The sequence below is a fragment of the Erpetoichthys calabaricus genome, chromosome 17, assembly GCF_900747795.2.
Source record: "Erpetoichthys calabaricus chromosome 17, fErpCal1.3, whole genome shotgun sequence".
NCBI classification, from domain to species: domain Eukaryota; kingdom Metazoa; phylum Chordata; class Cladistia; order Polypteriformes; family Polypteridae; genus Erpetoichthys; species Erpetoichthys calabaricus.
The window spans coordinates 86,345,818-86,367,181 of record NC_041410.2 but is presented as its reverse complement, the minus strand read 5'-3'; the positions used below and the strand labels follow the sequence as shown (position 1 = coordinate 86,367,181).

At 38.3% G+C, this 21,364-nt stretch overlaps 1 protein-coding gene across 2 annotated transcripts in view; it reads left to right on the top strand.

Annotated features, from left to right (window-relative positions):
• slc30a4 (solute carrier family 30 member 4) overlaps nt 1–8,875 on the top strand; it is a 46,724-nt gene extending 37,849 nt beyond the window's left edge. Inside the window, exons 4-7 of one of the 2 annotated variants that reach the window (XM_028822462.2) lie at nt 683–884; nt 2,636–2,741; nt 3,850–4,003; nt 6,267–8,875. In XM_028822462.2, coding sequence (XP_028678295.1) covers nt 683–884; nt 2,636–2,741; nt 3,850–4,003; nt 6,267–6,396 — 592 coding nt within the window. In that variant the 3' untranslated portion in view covers nt 6,397–8,875. The remainder of the gene's footprint in view (nt 1–682; nt 885–2,635; nt 2,742–3,849; nt 4,004–6,266) is intronic. The other variant, XM_028822461.2, reaches the window with a different exon arrangement.
• Nucleotides 8,876–21,364: the final 12,489 nt, after the last annotated feature.

Below are 21,364 nucleotides of genomic sequence, written 5' to 3'. Positions count from 1 at the left end.
TGTGCTTTCCTGACATCTTAGTATGTGCAGTACATTTTTAAGAGCAAATGCTTATATACTGTACAGTAAAAAACTTCTTATCTTTTTACGGTAATAGTAAGTTACATTATGAATATCCATTCATCTGTTTTGTATCTGATTCATGGATGCAGGCGAGCCAGTGGCTATCTCGGAAGTATTGGATGCAAACTGCAGGCAACACTGGGCAGAGTACAAGTCTACTACAAGACATGCTAAACAGACACGTGGAGCCCTAAGGCAACAGTGTTACCCACTGTGCTGCCAGAAGCATTTTATCTGTTTTGGCTTTTATAACCAACCACTTACCACATTAATTTATCCAGCATAGTGTAGCCTCTAGGCATAGGAGGACTAGAGATGAACAATAATATTCTTTCATCAGCATACAATAATGGTGGATTGTTTTTTCAATATCAATCATTTTGGTACATGGATGATTTTCCTGATAAAACATGCCTAAACTAATCAGTATACATTTCTCCTTTTTGGTTTTTTTTTATATAGGAAGTAAAGAAACACAATAACTAATTTCATAACTGTATGCAACAGGCTGGGTTTTGTCATATTTGTCCTTTTAGTTAAACAACCATTGTAAAGGGTATAGCGGTAAAAAAAATGTAATGATAGACTTAGTCCTTGGTTATCTGGTTTTCTTTTACAGAATGGGATTCATGTTGAATCAGTCTGGTTATCTTCACTCTCATTCTCATGGACCAGTTGAGCCTCAGCGCAACAGTGAACAACGACACAGTCACTCTCAGACGAATAGCAGTCTGGCAGTACGAGCTGCCTTTATACATGCTTTGGGTGACTTGGTTCAAAGTATAGGTATTCTGATTGCTGCTTATATCATCCGCTTTAAGGTAAGGATCTTTTTTTTTAAAGTATACATTTGGTTTGAAATATCTCCAAAGTAATATTATTCTGGTTAACACAGGCAATGAGAGTAACGATCTTAAGGCTGGTGAAATATGCCCAGATTTTTTACTTTTTTTTGGTCAATTTTCTTGCCGGATGCTGTAGTCGTTTTGAACACATTTAATCACAACGAGATAGGACACGAGAAAGGAACCACCCTGCCAGTCCATTGCTAAACAAGTTTTGTAATAAATGTATTTGGTAATTTACTTATTACATCTTCTTAAAGGCATTAGTCCTACAGGACGGTGTTATTGTCAGAAAGACATTATGGACACAATGTCATGATGTATAATATTGGTGCTTTGGATACTTTAGTGTACTAATGCATTAATTTTATAATAGGATTTTTTCATAATAGTTTAAGAGTGTGTATTGGTAATTCAATAAATACTGTATATGTATATTGCATGGTGGTTGCAATTAAATGCAAATCTAGTTGTTTAAAAAAATGCCTATGCTGGTAGCATGCCAGACACAGTCATTTCTGTTTGGCAAAAGCTGGTATCTGTGTACACTCAGAAGAAACGTAACATATTTGTTTATAAGTAACATAGCTTTGCTAGTTTTAAGATAGATATTAAACCTGTTAAGCAAGTTTTTCGAATATGAATAGTAACCAAAAGACTACGACCTGAACCAGTGTCTATAAATTACCTTTGTCTATTTATTTTTCCAACACATTCATCCCTCCATCAATCCCACTTAATCAAATTTAGGGTGGCAGGGAAAAGACGCCCTTCCTGTCAAGTACTTTTGGTGCTATAAGTAAACAGTAGGCCTTTGAAGACTTTGTGCTCAGCACTTCATTCTTCTGCTTTTAAATCCACTGGAGACTCCACAGTGGACACCCACACTGATGTGCTGGAAATTTAAAAAGGGGAACCGTGGAGTGCTGCAAGGCAGGGAAGCGCTCGTTTATGTGGCACAACAAGGAAGTGCACAATTTTGTGGGACATTGAAGAGGCTATAGTGAGATAGGGGCAGGATGGGGTTGAGTACTTTCTTCATTTGTTTTAGTGCCAGTACTGACATCTGAAAGCTGATATAGGTACCAAAGTCAAAACTTTAGTACTGATCCAACACTATTGTGAAATATTATGTTTTTATACATAAATGCAGCTGCTGCCTCGCAGTATGGACACCTGGGTTCGCTTCCTGGGTCCTCCCTGCGTGGAGTTTGCATGTTTTCCCCGTGTCTGCGTGGGTTTCCTCCAGGTGCTCTGGTTTCCTCCCACAGTCCAAAGACATGCAAGTTAGGTGCATTGGCGATCCTAAATTGTCCCTAGTGTGTGCTTGGTGTGTGTGCGCGTGTGCGTGTGTGTCCTGCGGTGGGCTGGCACCCTGCCCGGGATTTGTTCCTGCTTTGCGCCCTGTGTTGGCTGGGATTGGCTCCAGCAGACCCCCGTGACCCTGTGTTAGGATATAGCGTGTTGGAAAATGACTGACTGACTGACATAAATGCATGTATAATTCATTGCTGAATTAATGTACCATTACTTTCTTTTATCACGCATTATTATAATCCCACTTTGCTAAATCATTTTTCCATTCCTGTGGCACAGTGTTGTAGACTAAGGGTGTGGCAGACTTTTGTTGTTTTCTCTCAACTAAAGCAGATTGAGGATTATCTTACTGATTTTGATTTGATTTGCATTGTTGTAAAGTTAAATAATGCAACAATTTCACTCGACAGCCTGAATACAAGATTGCTGATCCTGTCTGCACATACGTATTTTCTTTTCTGGTGCTATTCACTACAATTCGTATTATGTGGGATGCTGGTATTATTGTACTAGAAGGTGAGTTGATAACGTTTTTCAATATACTGGACTAATGCTTGGTCTAACTTATATTACTGTGACTATGGGTGATAGTTCAGCTTCATAGCTGTTTGTGTGTTTCGGTTTAAATGTGATTATGTTATAATTTATATACATGCATGCAATTGTAGTTGAAGACCTATACATTTTTTCCTATCATGATTATAAGAAGCACCATTCTTCATACAACCAGTTTATAGACATATGTACATGGATAAAATGAACTTCTGTAAATATACTATCATGTGTTCTTTCATATAAGTCATTTACTGTAGCTACCTTCCATATTTTAACTGATCTTTTACAGTAACAACCAAAAAAAAAGAAAAATCATATTCCAGTATGAACTTAAAGTAAGTTGGATCAGAAATTCTCAAACATTTTCTTTCTGCAATGCCATTTTGGGGACGTGTGCTTTCATCACCCTCCCATACCTGGCAAATATGAATATGTTAAAGGTTTGGCTTGGCCAAGTTTCAATTTTCTGATAATCAGTCGCTTCTTTTTTTAGTGCACATGTTAGAGAAAAGCACATAATCAGTAAAATGATATGCAGGATATACCTAAGTCTTCAGTTTTTTTTCTCTTGAAAGTGTATTTCAATAAATCATAAGCTTAAGCCCTAGCCACTCTAAACTGGATTAAGCAGGTTCATTAATGGACAGAAAGATGTTCTCTGTAATTCGAGAAGGAAAATGGAATTATATTCCTTTCAGTGTGATTTATTTGATATAAAACCTGTAGTGCAGAACTAAATATCTAGATAGGAATGTTCTATAGCAGAGTTTGCAGTCAATACAAATGTATATTTACATTTTGAGTTGATCTGGGACATTTAGTCTGATTTTCTGCTGGTCCTCCACATTACTTTTTTGCTGTCCTACACTAATGGCATTACAGGGGGCACACACATTCCCCTATTTCAAAGATACCAAAGTACGGAGTTGAAGGTGGATCTTGGGTTGTGGTCAGAGTTACCTCCTTGTTGATTTTACCTTAAATGTGCATGCATATTTTTTATGACTGTGGCAACTTTAGACACAAAATTCTGTTTTGCTGCATGTGTTGAATTATTATAATGTTGCAGGTGTTCCAAGACATTTGGATATAACTCACATTAAAGAAGACCTCCTAAAGTTAGAGGATGTGCACTCAGTGGAGGATCTAAATGTTTGGGCATTGACATCTGGAAAAATTGCTGCAGTTGTTCATTTACAGCTTGGTAAGCAGAATTTAAAGAGGTAAATTACTAAAACCTGATGATGCCAGCTGTATCTTTCTGGAACGTTATTCTCATTTCCCTTATCTAGCACTTTTAACATCATTTACCAAAAAAATAATCAATGTATGCAAATAAAAACCAAGTTTGTATTAGCAAAGAGCATCATTTAACTGGATTCTTCCTGAGTTGTCATTTGAGGATAACAGAAAATTGTATGCACAGTAATTGTTCTTATTTTTATACATGCTAGCTTACAGAAACCAAAAATATGAATGTAAAATACAGAAACAAAAAATACTCATCTAAAATGCCCTTGTGTACTAAGTGAATTTTGGAGCCATATTCCAGAAATGTACTATAGCGACACGCTTATTATATAAATATTTCTAACCATGCCAACAAAATTTAGTAGAAACAGAAATATCTAAGCGTTATTAGTAATAAACATATGTCAACCAAGGACCAAAGAAAAAACAGAACAGCAGCAATGCCCTGCTTGCTTATAATCATGCAATATTATATTTCAAACATTTACAAAACTGAGTTTGCCTTTTTACATTTTTGCAGCAAATTATTTATTTTCCATTTCAAAACAATAACTCTTCGGTTACTGTTGGCATGATACGACTTGATGATGAGGGGCTTGATCTTATTTTCCTTTAGTTTTGCTTTTGCTTCACTTTACATTTTTTTTGCTTTAGTGAAGATTCTGTCATGATTGTTGCTGTAGTGGTACAAGGACAGTACAATTTTTTTGAACTTATTCGAAGTGTGTTCCTTCCTTATTCCATTACTAGCGGTTAGCAACAGCTATTAGATACATGCAAGCTTTTCCTTTGGAAAGTGGTACCCTGTAAATAGGAAAACTTAAAGATAATTTTATTAGCCAATTTTGTTAAGTTGTGAAGTAACCCTGAGCTATCCTCTCATTTTGTTAAACAAAAAAAAAAAATTAGCTCAGCCAGAAATTGCATTGTGCAGTTAAATTTGTAACACATCTACATCTGGCTGCATCTCTTAAGCTTCTTTTGACTAACACCCACAGAACCAGTGATACAAGAGATCAGCGTTATATTCCTGGGGGCTCTCCCTGTCTCTACCCGATCTGTGCTACATAGTGAGGAGCATAACTTGCTGAATCCAACAATGAATACACAATGTACAATGAATCTATGCAGAACAACAAAGTAATTTCATAATATACTCAATAACAAGTTGTTTGTTGGCTCAAAAAAAATATAAATGCAAATTTGTCTGGAGTACCAGTCAGGTAGTGACATCACGCATGCTTGTATATGCCATAAATTATTCACACATGCGTGAAGCAAATCAAGTAGTGCCATAAAATGTGTGGTGGACTATCCTTAATGTACACATGCATGAAAGTTCTGCACATGTATGACACAAATTTGCCAGGTAGCTCAGTTAAGGTAGTGACAGCTAATTTCTCTGTGACGTCATGCTGACTTTACAAAGCATCATGAGGCACTGGGAAAAATGTTTGCCTAAACCAGCTGCATGTAGAATTTTCAGGGAAACATTCACTGAACAAAGTTACTGGTGAACCCAGAAACTTCGCTGTGAAAAACACTTTGGCGAAATTCACAGATCAACAATAATTGTAATATATTCACCAAAACTGTAATTTTTGACAGATGTCTATTTTGTTTTCTTTAGGCTTGGAATGTAAAAGCTGAAGTATAAGAATATATGTCTATATACAACTATAAACATATCAAAATGTTTAGTATTTATTTGTATCCATAAAAATAAAACATATGTGAATTAAAATATAAGCAACTATTGTCTGAAAACTTACTTTTAAATGAGATATGTATTCTATTTCTGTTAAACGAATATATATTTATTCATTTTCATTTTTTATTAGTTAGTCAAAATATAAAGTTTAATACTGGAAGAGTGAGTTTAGTGCTCCTGCACAACTTAACAATGAAAGATGGTGTTTATGATATCTTAATCTGATAACTTTAAAATTATTTGGTAACCATAGTGTTGTTTTATATCGTCAGAAACATGATTGTCTAAAGACAAAAAAATGAATGTAAAGCTACTATTGTTTTACTCTGGACTCCCCTGTTTTCCTCCCATCTCTAAAAAGTATGGATTCCTGTGTGTAAGTGTGGCCTGCATTTGACTAGCATCCCATTTAGACCCCTCCAACAACCCTAGCTTTGATTAAGAGAGTTATGTTACGATAGATATCTCTTAGTGTTGTTTTGTGATTTAAAAAATAAGTAAGCAATCTTAATCTTTTTTTTTAGTTCCAGAAAGTTCAACAAAATGGGAAGAAGTTCAGGCAAAAGCAAGACTTCTACTCCTGCACACGTATGGCATGTACAAGTGCTCCATACAGCTACAAACCTTCCGACAAGGCGCAGCTTATTCGTGTAGTAGATGCCAAAGTTGCTGACAGAACGCTGCTCCTCATCTGAGGCTGAGATCAACTTATGCATATCTGAAATGCAAGACTTCAGCATTTTGGGTTTCTCTGGGAGAAAGAATTTTTCCTCGCCAAGCTGAGGCCTGCCACTGTGTGCACCCTCTGACTTTCCAGTGGACTATTCTTCCCAGGTTTTTAATGATAGAAATCTGGATCACTAAATTTGTTATGTTGCACAATTATTGGAGATAGATTGTTGAAGGTGTACAGAACTGCCAATTTTTAAAAATTTTGCCAAATAAATGTTTTTGTTTTTATTTCCTTTCACATGTATAGAGTAAAAGATATGCACAACAATGCTGAATACATTTCTCAGATACATAGGCAAAAGTGTTAGTTATCCAAAATAATGATATATAAAAATTTGTATCTAGGATTTTTTTGGCAAGCTCAAAAGTATTTGTGTCTCCTAAATTCTTTTTTTCTTTAATTTGATATACCAGGATCTAATTATTGACTTTTTTAAAACAGTATTATTGTGTTAACACACTCACAGACCCCTCCAAGTCTCAGGGCTTTCTCTGCAGGTTCCTGTGTGTGGGTTGCTGCCTTCTAGTGACACTTTGTGTCATACTATAGCATCAGAAATTATTCTTTAAATCTCTTTATAGTGTTAAATCAATTTTTTACTGCCAATATTAATACAAGTTAGTTTTATGTGAAACTCTATACATAAACTCTCTTTAAGAACAGCCAAGCTATGATTGACATGCACCACACAAGGCTCTAGTTTCCTACTTCATCTCTTTTTCCTCTTTATGCCTTTTCCTCACAACATTTGTGTCAGTATTTGGGTAAAGGAAGCTGGACTATCACCACCAGAGATTTAATTACACTATTTACCAGCAGGGTTAACCCTGATAACATATGCCATTGAATTTTGGAGACCACAACTTTCAGTACAGCTCCAACCGCACAAACCTGTTTAAGGCAGCTAACACCCAAAATGTACAAGCTGTCGTGCCATACACTTTATGGTGTTCTAGCTGATCTCTAATGGTAAACAAAATTATGCACTTATGAGCCTGCCAGATGCAAGGTGCTGTCACAAAGGATTTAATTAAAAAGGGTCGTCCACTTGGGCCAGTGATCGGCAGTATCTTTTGTCACTTTCACTTAAAAGCTCATTTTTCTGATGCACCGTTTATCTTTAAAGGCACCTGCGCCCAATGCAATAAAAATGAATGCCTTTGGACTTAACTTCTATTGGGTCTTTAACCTTAGGGTCCCCTATTCCATTATGCATATATTATATACTATCCACATTATATACAAATTTATGTTTATCATTCAGTAGCAAAGACTCAAAGTGCTTGGAGAACGTGCACATTTAAGACTTAATAGTATGATAATTGTTTTCTATGCCTTAATTCCTTTTTTAACTGACCTTCCATTTTTGTTGAATAATTTAAAGCCTATAAGCATCTTAATGCATTTAATTTTTTTTTTTTACTTATAACAGTAACTGATGATATTTACGTATGCTAGTTTATTTGTTTTGTGTTTTCTCAGCCATTCCTACCATTCTATACATGACCAGTGTTTGTTCATTTGAAAGTATGTTTCAAATGTGCTTCATTCATGCCAAAGTTGGTTTGATAGTTTACTACTTTAATGTTTTTTTTTTGTGAATTTAAATTTGAATTGCTTACAAATAGTGGGACATGTTCATTATAAAAGTCATCATAAATTTTGATTTTATTATCATGTGCACTACAGATATATTATACTGTGTCTGCTTGTGCAGCAAACATTAATATCACATAGCGTTGAAACGCTCCTGTTTGTTAGGAGTGGTAACATGGCATTAGTTAACCACCGTTAAGATTTTCTTTCATTTTCAGCTGAATCTTTTCAAACTTTATGCTGCATTTGCACTTTCTTCAGCCTGCTGACTGTGTTCACAGTAGTCAGGTTTAGTCTAGAAGATTGCTCAAAATAAGCAAAGTAGATTTACACTTGGATAAATTTTTCTTGCTGTACATTCTGTTGTAAAATTGAACAGAATGTGAGGGCGTAGGGTTATACTGGGCTAAAATATCGGTTGTCTAATATGTAATAAATGCTAAATGTTGGCTTGTAGTCTGTTGAAAAATTCAACAGAAATGCTGCTTTTACTTTGCTGAAATTAACATTTCATAAATAGAATGTTGGAAGAATTAAAGCTTTCACTACATTATCTCCAACATGTAATTTCATACAAGACACTTTCTGATGGCTTTTAGTTTGGAGTACATTGTGTGGATCGGAAAGATACCTGACTGTAACCAAGTGAAAAATGCTGCTTTATATTATTAAATTACTAGGTTTTAATTTGTAATGTTATTTCTAATTACAATATATATATATGCACTTTTCCAATTTATTTAGAATCATGTAAATGAAAAGAGCCTGAAAATAAATTGTATCTGATAAAAACAGTTTTTCAATTCAGTTTCAGTTTGGTATTTTGTCAGTGTCTTGTTTAATGCCTCATTGAGTGATGTCAGATGTTTAAAATGCCAGCTTTCATCAGTTAATAACATATTAAGAGTAGCTCCAGTTCTTTTTTCAGTGATACATTACCCACAATGCTGTATTGTATGATATTGACTTTTTGTTCTTGTATCTGCAGGTCTGTCTGAAGCTGCAAATGATTGCAGAATTTTTTTTTGATCTCAAGACCCTTTAACTTTTGTCCTTTTAGAATGAAGTTTATACCCATGGTGACAGAGATCTGGTAATGGGGTATTTGCATAATAAAAAGGTATGGTGGGTTCAGAAAACATTCGGTACCCTTCACTTTCTGTACACTTACTTGTATTGTACATTCAATGGACATATTTGCTAATTTTGATCATTGGAGGCCAGGGTATATCACCTTGAGCTGTTCATCATGTGCCTCAAACCATTCCTGGGCAACATGTGCAGTGTGGCAGAGTGGTACATTACCCTGCTGAAGTGATATTCAGGTAGGTGGTATGCATCAAATGGGTGCATGGATGCAGGATTTCCCAGGAGAACATTACCCAAATTAACTGGCTTGTCACCTTCCTATAGTTCATCCCGGTGCTCTTTGTGCCCCAGGTAAAGAACGTGTATGTGTCTGACTATCCACATGGTGCAACAGAAATTGTTATTTATTAGACCAAGTGACTTCATTCCATTGATTCAAGGTGCATTTCCAATGCTCACATGTCCATTGTAGGCTCTTTCGATGGCAGACAATGGTTCACATGAGCAATCTGACTGGCCTGTGGCTACAGTCTCATACTCAGCAGAGTTCAATTCACTGTGTATCGTCACACACTACTCACATAACCATCATTAACATTATCTGCAATTTGTGCCACAGTTGACCTTTTGTACCAGACAAGATAGTCTGCATTGGTGAGTCTTGCTTGCCCAGTACACTTAAGGCTTCTGGTGGTCTTTTCCTCTTCGGACCACTGGCAGTACTTGTACTTGTAACTGTGTGCTCTCACAAAGCCTTTCCATTTTGGAAATGATGTGACTTGGTTGTTTATCCATAATGCTTTGGCCTTATCAGCGTGTTGAATTTTTTGTCCAGTAGATGGCAGCATTTCCTAAAGGAATAGCTGACTCAAGTAGCAGTTTGCAATCCGCTTCTCTGGTTGTATGAACTCCTTATTCCAAATGTTTGAGTCTTTTCTTTAATATGAAACATGTTGGTATATTTGCTATTTAAGGCAATTTTAATTTTTTTTTATTTCTCTTTTGCCCAGAGTAAGCAATTTCTGATGTTTTACAGTGTACAAAAACTGAAAGTTACAGAATGTGTACATATTGTCACAAACTAGCTTAATCCAATCGAGGGCTGTGGAGGGACCAGAGCCCATCTTATTGATGCAGACTGCAAGAAAGTAAATGCCTTGAACAATACTGTAAGTACTGGAAGTGTAAACAAAAATAAGTCTAAAATAAGGTGTGGGGGTTAATGAAGAGAGTTTCACGGTGTATAGATTTTACAAAATGTCTAGCTATGATTTTGGAATATTATAGCTATCGGTTAGTCAAATGAGTTTGATGGACTGAATGTCTCCATGTTTGAAAAATGTACTGTCCTTACAATGTTGAACATTCCAAAATAAGGTTCAATATTTTGTTAATATCACTCATATTTCTTCTGTGTATACCTGTATTATCTCTTTTCATTATTTGTTCAATTAATTCAGACTTTATTTTGCCACTGAGGTGGAACTTTTTTTATGTAATATAAATATAATCAACTGAGAGTTGAACAATGATGGATTTTAATAAATTGCTTTTCATATAACAGCTTCTTACCTATATATAGTCAGTAGTGCAATGTAACTTAAAGGCAGAATGAAAATATAATGTAATATCGTTTAAAAAATTAAGTGCTTGTGAACTTTATAGCAGATTTGACATGGCAGGGGAAGAACATGTTTTATGTAGAGAATCGGAGGATATTGGAACTTGCCCGCTGCCGTCTTAAATATATAAAATAATGTAGAATGTCTATCTGTCTGCCTGTCTATTTTACTTATACAGTCCTACACTCTTTTGCCCAATCTGAACCAAATTTTGCATATTTGTTCTCTAGGACCATACAGACAAGGCAGATTTTGGAACCCAAAATTTGGACCCTGGTGGTTCCAGTGTTTTTTTTGTTTTATTTTTCCTGTGTGCTACAGTTTGCACACTAGTAAGCTTTAATTAGACAAATAAATACAAAAAGAGAACAGAAACAATATGTGACATCCCTATCAGCAAATCTTGATGTGCACCACATCTTTGTGTAAATTTTTCTTTTCTGCTTTGTGAAATGAGAAGATCTCTAAAGACACATTGTTAAAATCTAATACTAACATATATCTCTTGGTTTATGGCTTCATTTTGAAGAACCAACCCAAAATTGTAACATGTTGACTGCCACAGTGGCCAGAATGTAAATGTGTTCCAGATACCCCATATAAAATTGGTATTCTTTTAGTATAATAATTAAATGCATTTTGTTATTGAGCAAAATTCATAAAAATATATTTTCTGTAAATTTTGAATTTATTGGTAGTTGGCAGATTGAACAGAAAATTCTCCTAAATTGTAGTTGGCAGTCAATGTGTTAAATTCCAATGGAATGACAAAAAGAAATATGAGAATAATTTCATAAATGCAATGAATTCTGAACCTGCCTTTATATGAGGAAAATATGTGACAGGTATTTTTTTTTTTTTAAATATATTTCTTTTCCTGCTTCGTACCATCCTCCCAGATTTGCATGAAACATTAAGCTTTTGCATTTGCGTAACTTTGTAGTAGTGCACATGGCAATACCTCCAAAGTGAGTTAGGATGCAGGACATTGTTGATGGGTTTGCTAGGTGGCTGTATAAATATTAGCTGAGAACTCTGAAACTGCTTGTCCACTCCTGCAGATATGGTACATAAATAGAAAATTACCTAATACTGTAGTTGCATGTATTACTCATTCACTCTTGTGTAACAAAACCTTGACAAACTCTTCTTTCGGTCTTCATAACATGTACAAAGCATCAGTTAAGAGTTTATTCATCTCTGCAATGTGACCTACTAACTGAACGTCACTTTGGAGTGGCCTGAGGTGGCCTAACTGAGACGCATTTCTCTTGATATTTCATATTTAGTATAAAACCTGTGACTCATTCATAATAACAAGTCATTTTTCCTGCATGTCAATATGCCACACAGCAGAGTGATGGATACCCCATTTACTGATGTTTTAGAGCCTTTGTTAAGGTCTTGATATATAAGAGTAAATGAGTGATAGATACATTTTTGCAGTACCTAAACCAGTAGTGTAGCCAGAAATGTGTCGGTGGGTGGGCATATATGAAACTATGAGGGTGAATAGAATTTCACTCAGATTAGATGGTTTATAGAACTTGACCATCAGTGGCCAAACGAGGGGGATCCTCTAAGAAAACCCTGCTCGGTAAAAAGCCATTAAAAATAAAAATCTATAATACTAACTTAAATATCAAAACTGTTTTACATAAAATATATATTAAAACAGAAAATTGATTGGGTGGATGGGGGCTCTAAGTTTGATCGCCGTTCCACGCCCACCTTTGGCTACGCTACTGACCTAAACTAAAATGCTACCAAGATTTCACGCACTTTGTATAAGAGACAACACTTGTAATTCTGCTACTATCAGGTGCATCATCTGGGCCAGAACTGGCCAAATAGGCCCCGCGTCAGCCTCAAAACTATATAACAAATAACTGCTTAACAGGACATTACCAATGTGTATTTTGGAGCATTTCAAGCAAAATGCAGAAGATTATGAGTGCATATTTTATAATACTGCCAAACAAATGCACTACCCGTCAAAAGTCTGGACACTCACAGAAAGTCATGTTTTTGATAGAAATTGAGATTTTTTGATTCAAAATACCATTAAACATAGCCAAGATATTACTAGTGTTTCTAATGGCTATTAGTTGTTCCAGTGACTGATTTTTAATTTATTATTCACATATAGCAGCAAAGCCTCTTTTGCAGCAGCAGTTCCTTCAGGGTCCTAATGGTCAACTTCCTTAGCTTATCCTTAATTAGTTATTATAAATGGCAATTGGTTATTAGAGAAACCTTTGTAAGTGCAATCCCACTGCTGACACCTGCTATTCTGTTCACTTGAGTTGCAGGGTACAGTGGAGCCTCGGGTCATGACCGTAATTCATTCGAAAACTCTGGTCGCAACCCGATTTCGTCGTGACCCAAAGTCATTTCCTCCAATAGGATTGTATGTAAATACAATTAATCTGTTCTGGACAGTACGAGCTAAATGTAAATTTTTTTTTTAAAGATTTTTAAGCACAAAAATAGTTAATTATACCATAGAATGCACAGTGTAATAGTAAACTAAATGTAAAAACATTGAATAACACTGAGAAAACCTTGAACAGAGAAAACTAACATTGCAAGAGTTCACGCTACAGCCTTACGAACCGATTGCTGTAAACACTTTTTTTTAATGAGTTTTAAGCACAGGGAAAAAAAATAACATTTGAAAAATCCGTAATTTATACAAAAACTAACCATAAACAACCAAGAAAACTAACCTTGCATGAGTCGAGTTCTGGCATGAAGGAAGTGAGGAGGAACTGGGTGGAGAGGAGATTACAGTTTTGAGGTAAAGTCCCTCTGCGCGATGCACATCTGACTGAGAACAATGTACTGTACAGGTACAGGGAGAGACTGAACACGTGTGTAAATCATCGGCGTGTACGAACCGGAAGGGAAACGAAGTAGAGCACAAAGAGTTCACAGCAAATGCACAGGGAGATACTGAACACGTGCGGAAATCATCGGCGCATACAAACCGGAAGGGAAACGAAATAGAGCACAAAGAGTTCACAGCAAATGCACAGGGAGATACTGAACACGTGCGGAAATCATTGGCGCGTACGAACCGGAAGGGAAACGAAATAGAGCACAAAGAGTTCACAGCGAATGCACAGGGAGAGACTGAACACGTGTGTAAATCATCGGCGTGTACAAACTGGAAGGGAAACGAAGTAGAGCACAAAGAGTTCACAGCAAATGCACAGGGAGATACTGAACACGTGCGGAAATCATTGGCGCGTACGAACCGGAAGGGAAACGAAATAGAGCACAAAGAGTTCACAGCGAATGCACAGGGAGAGACTGAACACGTGTGTAAATCATCGGCGTGTACAAACTGGAAGGGAAACGAAGTAGAGCACAAACAGTTCACAGCAAATGCACAGGGAGATACTGAACACATGCGGAAATCATTCCGGCGCGTACAAACCGGAAGGGAAACTGGCTTGTTCGTCACCCGAGTGTGTGGTCGTGAACAGATGCAAAAGTTTGGCGAACGTTTTGGTCGTAACCCGATTTGTACGCGGTCCGAGACGTTCGTGACCCAAGGTTCCACTGTACTGGTGTTTCTAAAGTTCAGTTCTGAGTTCAAAATGAAACTGCTTTCTCAAGGAACATGTCAGTCTATTGTTTGTTTTTTTGGCAGATCAGTCTATTGTTTTTTTTTTGGCAGAATGAAAGTTAATCTATGTGACAGATGGCCAAGAAACTGAAGGTTTCTCTCTATTGTTGTCTTGATTGAAAAGGGCACACTGGATCTCACAAGCACACAAAAAAAGAAGGGGGAGACCCAGAAGGGCAACTGCACAAGAGGAGAAGGACATCAGAGCCTTTAGTCTGAGAAACAAACACCTTACAGGTCCTCAGCTGGTTTCTTCCTTAAATACACGCCAAATGCCAGCGTCATCTGCAACAAAAGAAAGGCGACTCTGGGATGCTTGCCTTAGAGGTAGAGTTACAAAGAAAAAGCTGTATCTGAAACTTGTGAATATAATGAAAAGATTAAAATGGGCATAAGAACATAGGTATTGGATGGAAGATGACTGGAAAAGCGTATTGTGGTCCGCATCCTGCAGTCATCTCTTCTCTGTTGCAGGTGACGCTTGGGGTTAAGCAGTTATATGTGAATAAGTAATTAAAACTCACGTCATTTCAAGCACTAATAGCAATTAGCAATACTAGTAATGTCTTGGCTTTATTTTATAATGAATTTAATGGTATCTTGATAAAAAAGGGTATCAACTTCAATCAAAAACATGAACATTGCTGGTGGCACCCAGACGTTTGACTGGTAGCGTACAACATAGCTGGGTAAAATCTCTGAAGTTTCATTCCGTATGTGGCATTAAGAAATTCAAGAGGTGTCCTTTCAGGTTTAGAAGGGACACACCACATATCTTCTTCAGAAGATTCAGTTGACACTCAAGGGCTTTATGTGTTGTTGTTGATGTTTGCTATTACAAAACAATTTGTCCATAAACCATTCTGGGCTCCCCACCAGTCCAGGGCCCGGGACCATCGTAGGTGTCCCTGACTACTACTAAATTACTTTTAGATCATCCCCATGCTTCCACCAAGAGCCCTACGCTGGGGTGACTGGCTTAAGTGATACAAAGACAGTCATGGCATCACTCTCATCTTGCATCAACTTGCATTCCCTAGGAAGGAATGTGAAGGAAACGGTGCTTTATAGTTAGCCACAATAAAACTTTTTTGTTGTTAAAATCCATGGAACCAAACGAACTAAATGCTTCACCCTTAGGCATATATTTACAGTAAGTGACCGGTAGAACAATCTTGGCCCATTGAATCATTACTCGTTTAATGTGCTTGTTATGTCACGTCATAGAAACGAAGTGCGAGATAACAAGTATGGCGGGTGGTGCCCATTGCATAACTTTACTGTAATTACAACCGTCTGTCCTTTCATTTCACTGAACTCGTTAAACCGCCTTTTAGCTGTTGCAAGTTTAAAATAAATGGAGTAGTTTCCTTGTTGGATGCTTTTATCTAAAGCAAATTGCAAAGTACAGGTATGGCACTATTGTTAATATATTTCTATTTTTTTTTTTATCACTGGCAGGTAAAGTTGCTTACTCACTGTCACACATCATAGCCAGCAGTAGTGGGAATTAAAATGGTGGCCTCTTGTTTTGCTCTCAAAATCTTCAACCCCAGGGGCCAATTCAACTGACATGGTGTATAATTTGTTTCAAAGAATAACTTTGCCCAGAGGCACTGGCACAGTTTTCATGGAAAATGGTTTTCAGACACAAGAAATGATACCAGATCTGCTGTAAGGCCAGCAGTGTTTTGGTTCAAAGTCAGATGTAGTAGAATTGGGTAAAATCCACATGTTTGGAGATGCAAGCAGCAATGTGTTATGCCAGGGTGGGCACACAGGTACCTAAAGGTGTTCCACTGTGCATCTAACCATGTAGTGCGCAACTGTGGTCTGTACAGACCACCAGACTGTAATTAACATCTCAGAATGTTAAATGTTTTCTTTATCAGTGTCAAATCCTGGGACATGACTGATCCAAGGAGGGCGCTGTTCATCATATGAGATACCAGTGATGAGTGTTCAGGTTTTGCCCTGTTTAAAAGTTAAAGTCTCCTCTATTTATAATTGGTCAAAGTGACTGGCTATCATAGATGGTGATGCTTGACACCATGACACATCATTTGAAGGTTAGCTTGTTTGTAATTGTTGTCCTGACTTCACTGTTGACTTTGTTTTTTCTACTCTCCAGCCCCAACGCACGAGAAGGTCTCATTGGTGAAGGCTGCCGCATACCAGTGTGGGCTGCTGAAGCCTAACACCAGCCCAAGTGTAGTCAGTGTTGGTAAAATTGGCACAGTGAATGGAATCCTATCTCGGGTGCTCACAGAAAGGTTCAAGACATACAGTACATGCAGGAGATAGAAAAGGTTGCTACGAAGGACGTTCATGCAGTCTGCTGGTCCCAGGTCCGTCCAGATGGCTGTATAAGCTGCTCCTCATTCATTGTCTGCATCATCCCATTGTTGTGGCAGTAAAGCCAACTATGCTGGGGAGCTAACAGTTTGGCTTCAGTCACGTTAATTTGTTTGTAAGATGGACGAATGTGTTTCTGAGGCATCCTTGGTATCTTACAATGGCAGTTGACACCATGATCAGACCTCTCCGTGTTATCATTTATCAATAGTCAGCTTGATGCATGGCTCTCTAGTGGCATTCGTGAATCTACTCGACCAGTTGTTTTCATGCCTGACTTTGCTGACTTCCACTGCATTTTCATGCAAACCGGACCACTGCTTATGGATGGCACTGCTTGTTCATGTCATTGGATGCGTAGCTCGTGTATATGTTTGCATGCGCAGGCAAGTAATTGATTCAAATAAATCTTCCGTACACATACATTGATGGCTCAGGTCCAGGTTTAGACTACTTTCCGGTTCAAAAAATAGACAAAAACACTCCTCTGCTAATTAAGTCTCCTTCTGTATCACCTTTCACGTCTGGGAGGACCAGATCTGATTGCAAAATATTCAGTCACAGGATGTAAACTAATACATCCACTTTAAGAAAAGGATAAGTGTTTGCGTGTCTGTCTGTTTGTTCAGTTACTGCGTCTCTGTTAACCCACAGATGGTGCATCACAATCATTTGTAGTAATAAGATGAATTACTAAAAATGTTTGTGATGTACCATCTGTTGGAATGACAAATGCAGTGCATGTTATTATACAAACTAGCACTGCTTTTACGAATTCTATACTAAATGACATACAACAGAAACATACGCACTGCATTTGTCATTCCAACAGATGGCATATTACAAACATTTGTAGTAATGCATTTTATTACCACAGATGTTTTGTGATGTGTTATCTTTTGGAATTACAAATACAGTACGTATATCTCCGCAATATGCCAATCACAGACATTAGCACTGCGTTCACAAATCCTATACCAAATGGCATATAACAGAAACATATGCATTGCATTTGTCATTCCAGCAGATGGCACATCACAAACATTTGTAGTAATGCATTTTATTAATTTTTCTGCCTTGTGTGCTCTACACAGCTTCACGTACTTACAGAGCATACACAGACGCAAAGCAGTCTGCAACTCTGTCATCTCTTTCTCACTCTCTTTCTCTGTCCGTCTCTTTCCGCCTCCACTCCTCCAGCAAGCTTTGTCCTCCACCTCCTGACTCTGGCTCTTGGAGTTCCTTTGTAATAATCTCAGGACGTACTTCAGTGTCCCCAAAGGCATGGCCTGGAAGCAGTTCTGGGTAGGGCTAGAGCCCCGCAAAGTAGGGATCCCCAATCCCCACAGCACCCAGCAGGGCTGAGTCACAGAACTCCAATTCCCATGATGCCCTGTGGGAAACTGTGGCGTTGCCGCAAACCAGGAGGGCTGCCATCTAACACTCCGGTGGAGATAACTATCTCTTCCCCAGTCCTTCTGTCTCCTGGGTGTACTGGCCAAGTAAGGCTGCCAGCCATCCTTTTCAAGATCCTACATGGCTTTTTATAACTCGCTGGGGATTTTAATGGGATTTCCCCCTTTAGTGTGCATTTTTGCAAATGCTTTTTGGACTTGTGTGTTTTAGGACTCCTAGTCACAACAGGAACACATCTTCAAAGGACATGTTCAAAGCAGGGTTGTCTTAACAGCATTATAGGCCCCTGGGCAAAGCAGTGCACTGGGGCCTCTAACTACGCAACCACTCACCAAGTCGCAACATACATAGATTAGCATGGGGCCCCCAGGCAACTGCCGAGCCTGCCCGTGCTTTAAGACGGTACTGATTCAAAGTATAACACAGCAATAAGTAAAATAACAACACTATGGCCTGTCTGGGTATACCTAAATGGGTCCAAAACCCAGTCTCACAGGTGGGTCGTCTGATCCACCTGCCCACAAATGTGTCACAAACTCTCCAGTTACTGTTTCACTCAAACTCTGGGCTCTCATCCATCAGCCAGCTAAGCCCTTGCCTTGACTCAACTCCTGACTCTAAGCTCAAATAGGATACTTTAAGGCCCAGTAGTCACTGTCTGGCGCACTGGAGAATTAACATCTGGGAACCCCACCCACCTGCCAGGACCTATCAGCCTGGTGGTCTCTGTTTGTTTTTAATGACGGGCAGGTACACTCTTTGTCTGACTGGATGTCTCTCTCTCTCTCTCTCTCAAGTCCTTATTTAGTCCATCTCTTCCAGGCAAGTAACATTTCACATAATTGTAAAAGGAGCCTGAACGACACTCTAACCGTCAATTTAGTATAATGATGTGTAGATATCTGTTGCGATACCAGTGTTCATTTATGCATTCTATTAATAGCTTGCAGCTCCACACCCTCTCTTTCTCCTCTGTCTCTAGTATTTGACTTACCCAGCGGCCCTCAAGCAATTTTTACGTTTCCTTATTGGGTTTGTCTTTGGGCCACCTCTTTGGGTGTCACTGTGTTAATTTTGGCAGGTGAATTGTTCTTCCAAGGAGATCTTCTGACACATTTTGAGCTGGCAAAGATACGCTACAGTGAAACCTGGCTCTGCTGAACTGTAAATTAGCAAAGAGCAGTATTAACGCACCCATTAAAATACTCTTGAAATGTGAAAATTAGGACTGATCAAGGAAAGCAGTGTGTAGTAGTTTTTACTTCCATTTGCCCTTTGTCTAAAGCCAATTATCCATGCATTAAAGATTTTGTGGTAGCTTTTCTCATCGCCAGCAGGGGTAAAGCAGGCACCAGCACAGGACAGCAATGTTGAGTCTGCAAGGGCACATTCATGCACCCACTGAGAGAACCAATTTAAAACTGCCAATTTACCTAGCATACATATCTTTGGGAAGTGGAGGAAACTGAGGCACCAAGTAAACTTCACACAGACATGGAGAGAATGTGAAAAAGACAATGACCGGGCTGCGAATGAGAGCTTGTAAGGCAGTAGCCATAATAATTGATGGCCACCTTAATACAAGGACAAGTGCCTGTGTATCTGTGTGTCCGCCTGGTTGCTCTTTCTTGGCCAGATGGTGCATTACAAAATTTTGTAATAATGCAATCCATTCGTCATTCCAACAGTGGGTGTATCACAAACATTAACACTGGGAGATGGTATTGATTGTTTTAAAAATCTGTTCTTGCATTATTGCTTGTATTGTGTTTATTTTATTTCCCCTTTTTACAGCACTTTGGCTTGACGTCTGTGGTTTTAAATGTGCTTTTATAAATAAATCTGATTTGAAATCTGCTTTTATGAATCCCATTTCAAATGACATATAACATGAGACATGTGCATTGCATGGAGCCTTGCAAACACTAACTATGAGGTCTAAATTGATTATTTAGATTTCAGCCTGACTTAGACAGGTAGCTCAGTTATTTTTTAATAATTTTGCATAGATTTAAAAAATTCTGTTTTCACTTTGTCGTTCTGTGGTATTGAAAAAAAATAAACGGAAGTTATTTTAGCGTAAAGCTGAAACTGGGAAAAAGTGAAAGGGCCTGAATACTTTCTAAAGACATTATATTTAAATGAAATGTCCTTCAAATGTATTCAGCTTGTCCCTTGATCTGTCCTCACAGCTTCTTCAACTGACTCTTAAACTGAAATAGGTCAGCATTCTTGTAAAATAATCCAGAATGAAACGGTTATGCTTTGGTTCATGATTTTCCTCCCACACCTTCATAGATATACTGGTTAGGTTAACTGGCGGCGAATGTAAGTGACAGGGACCAAGCGCTCCGTCCAGTGTTGGTTCCTGCATTGCGCCCAATGATGACGGGCTTTGTCTAACTGTTTATTCATGGTCACCACACACTCCCTGAAGCGTTTGTGACGAGTCTCCTTCACTGAAACTGCAGCGCTGTTCTTGTTTAATGTCACAAATCCTGTCTCATTCCGTCTACAGTGTTTCTTGTCTTAAAGCGTATCCACGACTGGGGATCGCTAACGCGCCCGTCGGTTGCTAGGCAACAATAACGCCTGACGCTTGACAAAGTGGTTCACAGCGCAGTCGTCCGCTGTCACTTGTTTAATGGCTTGATTTACACTCCTTTACCTTCCAGGCAGAGGCAGAACGAAGTGTGTGATTTTATAATGAAATGTTCGAGTCACTCTCCGCTTCACTAGCAGCACACACTGATAGAATGATGGCAGGCGTGGGGGTGGAGGGGAAGCCAGACAGCACACGTTGAAATGTCCTGGAGGGGCTCGCTCTCTATATTACAACCAGCACTGACCGCGTCATGCCGACAGCAGAACAGATATGGTGTTAGATTATTGCCGTATGTCCGTGGGCGACCAACACGCATTTTGTGTAAGCGCAATTAGTTTTGCAAGAGCGTGTACAACATGTATTGGTACGCATGCGTGGCATACTTTGAGCGTAAGCCACTCATATTGCACTTATGCGTAGCATCATTTGAGTGTCAACTGTACGTTTTGCACGCGGACATTGCCCATTTTAAACGCGAGCGTCACATTTTGCTCGAGTTTTGTAGTCAACTGCATTTTTGGCAGCGTTCTTGTGGATCGCTACAGCCAGTGGCAGTTATTTGATACCCAAGG